The sequence below is a fragment of the Scyliorhinus canicula genome, chromosome 21 (assembly GCF_902713615.1).
Source record: "Scyliorhinus canicula chromosome 21, sScyCan1.1, whole genome shotgun sequence".
Taxonomy (NCBI): Eukaryota; Metazoa; Chordata; class Chondrichthyes; order Carcharhiniformes; family Scyliorhinidae; genus Scyliorhinus; species Scyliorhinus canicula.
The window spans coordinates 1,308,640-1,313,985 of record NC_052166.1 but is presented as its reverse complement, the minus strand read 5'-3'; the positions used below and the strand labels follow the sequence as shown (position 1 = coordinate 1,313,985).

Genomic DNA, 5,346 nt, shown 5'->3' with positions numbered 1-5,346 from the left:
ATTGAAGCTGAGCATTTTTGGAAAAAGAGACGTACTGTTGAAGAGTTTCATCTTACACTCATCAGGACAAAGTCGCAGGAACACTGGATCTGAAAGGAAGCAATAATTTATATGCCGAGATGTGCTGTCGATACTTTCTGCCTGCCACTCATCAGAACGGGTGGCATGGTGGCACAGTGGGTTAGCACTATTGCTTAACTGTGCCAGGGACCCAGGTTCAATTCCGGCCTTGGGTGACCGTCTGTGCAGAGGTTGCACTTTCTCCGTGTCTGCATGTGTTTCCTCCGGGTGCTCCAGTTTCCTCCCACAGTCCAAAGATGTGCAGGTTAGCAGGTTACGTGGATTGGCCATTTTAAAATTGCTCCTCGGTGTCCAGGAATGTGCAGGTTAGATAAGGCTGCGGGGTTAGGATGGGGGAATGGGCCTAGGTTGGGTGCTCTTTCAGAGGGTCGGTGGAGACTCCTTCCACACTGCATTGGTTCTAAATAACTATAATTCTATGAATAGAATACCAAATCCCAAGGGGGGCGGGCAACTAGTTGTCTGGCTGAGATGGGCTGTCGAAATGTCTTGCCTGGCACTCATCAGCACAGAGCACCAAATCCCAAGCGGGAGCAACAATTTGTCCAGCCGAGACTGCCTGTCGAAACTTCTCGCCTGGCACTCATCAGGAGAGCACAAAATCCCAAGGGGGACCAACAACTTGTCCAGCTGAGATGGGCTGTCAAAACTTCTCATCTGACACTCATCAGAACAGAAAACCCCTTCCGAAGGGGAGCAACATCCTACACTCTTCTCATGCGGTCCAAATCGGTGTGCGCTTTGATGGTCGGTTATTCTTGCCACTCGGTTCTGATGAGTCGCGAGGACAAAGATTCGACAACCGGTCCTTAGTTTCAACAATACCCTTGAATCCAAGTGTTCTTGTTCATTTTTATAAAATTATCGTTGGAATCATTTCTAACGACCTTAGTTTGGGTTTCAGGCCCAAATGAGCTTCTTTAAATGTAATAAATTCTTTGAGGTTAACTTATTTCCAACATGGCCGCCAACGGTCGCTGGGTTTGAATTTGGCGCCTCCCGGGTGGTGCGCATGCGCAGCCTGGTCCCACCCACCGCGGGGGCTGACGGGAGATGTAGTCTCCGACCGTCGGTGCTACCGCGCAGGCGCTGCTCCTACCCCCTCCCCTATCCAGCCACAGCCCCACTGGCCGCTGGGATAGCGGAGGAGTGCCCGGTGGAGGACCAGCTGGAAGCTGCTCTGCAGGGAGCTATGGCAGGAAGCAGCAGCAGGAGCTGGGCACAGAGAATCCTGCAGCTGCTGGGCAGGATGAATTCCTTTCATATGCAGGGTTGCAAACCTTGGACCTTTTTTTTGTCTCTTCTACTGGTGGCAACTTTTATTTCCTCAAAGAGGAGTGGAGGAGAATTGAGAGAGGGAGAGTGTTTACTCACTCACTAGGGGCAACAACAACAACACAGCGGAGTTTGCACACCTGTAAATAGATATAGAGAAAGCTGGGAGGGGTGTAGGGGCTTCGAGGAGGTTACAGAGATAGGGAGGGTTGTAGGGGCAGGTGGAGGTTACAGAGATAGGGAGGGGGTGTAGGGACTGGAGGAAGTTACAGAGATAGGGAGGGGTGTAGGGGCTTGGAGGAGGTTACAGAGATAGGGAGGGGGTGTAGGGACTGGAGGAAGTTAGAGGGGTGTAGGGGCTGGAAGAGGTTACAGAGATAGGGAGGGGTGTAGTGGCTGGAGGAGGTTACAGAGATAGGGAGGGGTGTAGGGGCTGGAGGAGGTTACAGAGATAGGGAGGGGTGTAGGGGCTGGAGGAGGTTACAGAGATAGGGAGGGTTGTAGGGGCTTGGAGGAGGTTACAGAGATAGGGAGGGGTGTAGGGGCTGGAGGGTTACAGGGATAGGGAGGGTTGTCGGGGTGGAGGAGGTTACAGAGATAGGGAGGGTTGTCGGAGTGGAGGAGGTTACAGAGATAGGGAGGGTTGTCGGGGTGGAGGAGGTTACAGATAGGGAGGGTGGTTGGGGGTGGAGGTAACAAAATGCATTGACGAGGGTGTGGCTGGGAACACATCTGGTGATTTTACGGAGATTGGGTGGGGCTGAGGGAGTGCCGCACTGTCAGAGGGTCAGTACTGAGGGAGTGCTGCACTGTCAGAGGGTCAGTACTGAGGGAGTGCTGCACTGTCAGAGGGTCAGTACTGAGGGAGTGCCGCACTGTCAGAGGGTCAGTACTGAGGGAGTGCTGCACTGTCAGAGGGTCAGTACTGAGGGAGTGCTGCACTGTCAGAGGGTCAGTACTGAGGGAGTGCCGCACTGTCAGAGGGTCAGTACTGAGGGAGTGCCGCACTGTCAGAGGGTCAGTACTGAGGGAGTGCTGCACTGTCAGAGGGTCAGTACTGAGGGAGTGCCGCACTGTCAGAGGGTCAGTACGAGGGAGTGCCGCACTGTCAGAGGGTCAGTACTGAGGGAGTGCTGCACTGTCAGAGGGTCAGTACTGAGGGAGTGCTGCACTGTCAGAGGGTCAGTACTGAGGGAGTGCCGCACTGTCAGAGGGTCAGTACTGAGGGAGTGCCGCACTGTCAGAGGGTCAGTACTGAGGGAGTGCTGCACTGTCAGAGGGTCAGTACTGAGGGAGTGCCGCACTGTCAGAGGGTCAGTACTGAGGGAGGTGCTGCACTGTCAGAGGGTCAGTACTGAGGGAGTGCCGCACTGTCAGAGGGTCAGTACTGAGGGAGTGCCGCACTATCAGAGGGTCAGTACTGAGGGAGTGCCGCACTGTCAGAGGGTCAGTGCTGAGGGAGTGCCGCACTGTCAGAGGGTCAGTACTGAGGGAGTGCCGCACTGTCAGAGGGTCAGTACAGAGGGAGTGCTGCACTGTCAGAGGGTCAGTACTGAGGGACTGCTGCACTGTCAGAGGGTCAGTACTGAGGGAGTGCTGCACTGTCAGAGGGTCAGTACTGAGGGAGTGCCGCACTGTCAGAGGGTCAGTGCTGAGGGAGTGCTGCACTGTCAGAGGGTCAGTACTGAGGGAGTGCCGCACTGTCAGAGGGTCAGTACTGAGGGAGTGCCGCACTGTCAGAGGGTCAGTACTGAGGGAGTGCCGCACTGTCAGAGGGTCAGTACTGAGGGAGTGCCGCACTGTCAGAGGGTCAGTACTGAGGGAGTGCCGCACTGTCAGAGGGTCAGTACTGAGGGAGTGCCGCACTGTCAGAGGGTCAGTACTGAGGGAGCGCCGCACTGTCAGAGGGTCAGTACTGAGGGAGTGCCGCACTGTCAGAGGAGGTGGATGGAGTTATAGTGGGCCGTATTGAAGCTGACTGGGTGACATTGTCTCGCGTTAATCACTGCCCAGTGTTGCAGAAAGGCACTGACCAGGAATCTGTTTCTCTCGGTTGTCTAGGTTCCTCCAAGGCCCTGTGTAAACCCTTCGTTGTCGCTGGCACCGAGGTGGGTGTGGTGCAGCCCAGGATGTTTCCCCTCCTGGGCAGGTACCCGAAGGTATTCAGGGTGAACGATGGAGCCGGAGGGCGGGTGGAGGTCAGCAGTCAGCTACACAGCTACCAGCAACGCTCGGGACGCAATTGAAACAGATCCTCGGGGAATGGAGGCTGGAAAAACTGTTCGACTCTCTTAGCAAATGGAGGAACGAGGTGAATGGGGGAGCTGTGCTGGAGGGGGGTCTGCCTGGGATGGTCATGAAACCCTGAGCCTCTGAGACCCTCGGAGAGGAGGGGGTCGCGGACCGGTCTCACTCGGCAGCACTGAGATAGGGCCACCACTCCCCAGGGTGTCAACTCCGCCTCAGAGGAAGTGGAGCCCCATCATCCAGGTTCATCCCAGAATACTACAGAGGGAGTGCCGCACTGTCAGAGGGTCAGTATTGAGGGAGCGCCGCACTGTCAGAGGGTCAGTACTGAGGGAGTGCCGCACTGTCAGAGAGTCAGTACTGAGGGAGTGCTGCACTGTCAGAGGGTCAGTACTGAGGGAGTGCTGTACTGTCAGAGGGTCAGTACTGAGGGAGTGCCGCACTGTCAGAGGGTCAGTACTGAGGGAGTGCCCCACTGTCAGAGGGTCAGTACTGAGGGAGTGCCGCACTGTCAGAGGGTCAGTACTGAGGGAGTGCTGCACTGTCAGAGGGTCAGTACTGAGGGAGTGCCGCACTGTCAGAGGGTCAGTGCTGAGGGAGTGCCGCACTGTCAGAGGGTCAGTACTGAGGGAGTGCCGCACTGTCAGAGTCAGTACTGAGGGAGAGGGCAGCACGGTGGCCTAGTGGTTAGCGCTGCTGCCTCACGGCGCCGAGGTCCCCCCCCTCCCCCCCCTCCCCCCCTCCCCCCCCCTACCCCCCTCCCCCCTCCCCTCCCCACCCCATCCCCCCCCTCCCCTCCCCCCCATCCCCTCCCCCCACCCCTCCCCCCCTCCCCCCCCTCGCTCCCCCTCCCCCCTCCCCCTCCCCTCCCCCCCCTCCCCTCGCCCCCCCTCCCCTCGCCCCCCTCCCTCGCCCCCCTCCCCTCGCCCCCTCCCCTCGCCCCCCCTCCCCTCGCCCCCCCTCCCCTCGCCCCCCTCCCCTCGCCCCCCCTCCCCTCGCCCCCCCCCCCCTCGCCCCCCCTCCCCTCGCCCACTCTCCCCTCCCCCCCCCTCCCCTCGCCTCGCCTCCCCTCGCCCCCCCTCCCCTCGCCCCCCCTCCCCTCGCCCCCCCCCGCCTCGCCCCCCCCCCCTCGCCCCCTCCCCTCGCCCCCCCCTCCCCTCCCCTCGCCCCCCTCCCCTCGCCCTCCCCTCGCCCCCCCCTCCCCTCGCCCCCCCCTCCCCTCGCCCCCCTCCCCTCTCCCCCCGCCCCCCTCCCCTCGCCCCCCTCCCCTCACCTCCCTCCCCTCGCCCCCCCTCCCCTCGCCCCCCCCTCCCCCCTCGCCCCCCCCTCCCTGCCCCTCGCCCCCCCCTCCCCTCGCCCCCCCCTCCCCTCGCCCCTCCCTCCCCTCGCCCCCCCCTCCCCTCGCCCCCCCTCCCCCCTCCCTCCCCCCCCCCTCCCCTCGCCCCCCTCCCCTCGCCCCCCCCTCCCCTCGCCCCCCCCTCCCCTCGCCCCCCCCTCCCCTCCCCCCCTCCCCTCGCCCCCCCTCCCCTCGCCCCCCCTCCCCTCGCCCCCCCTCCCCTCGCCCCCCCTCCCCTCCCCCCCCCTCCCCTCGCCCCCCCCTCCCCTCGCCCCCCTCCCCTCCCTCGCCCCCCTCCCCGCCCCTCCCCCCCTCCCCTCGCCCCCCTCCCCCGCCCCCCCTCCTCGCCCCCCTCCCCTCCCCCCCCCTCCCCTCGCCCCCCCCTCCCCTCGCCCCCCCCTCCCCTC

The 5,346-nt window shown here is 61.8% G+C and overlaps 1 protein-coding gene across 1 annotated transcript in view; it reads left to right on the top strand.

Annotated features, from left to right (window-relative positions):
• Positions 1 to 1,220: 1,220 nt before the first annotated feature.
• The window catches only part of tpk2 (thiamin pyrophosphokinase 2), a 16,301-nt gene continuing 12,175 nt past the window's right edge, over positions 1,221 to 5,346 (top strand). The window contains 3 exon segments of the mRNA XM_038782536.1: positions 1,221 to 1,352; positions 3,418 to 3,590; positions 3,593 to 3,695. Coding sequence (XP_038638464.1) covers positions 1,274 to 1,352; positions 3,418 to 3,590; positions 3,593 to 3,695 — 355 coding nt within the window. The 5' untranslated portion in view covers positions 1,221 to 1,273.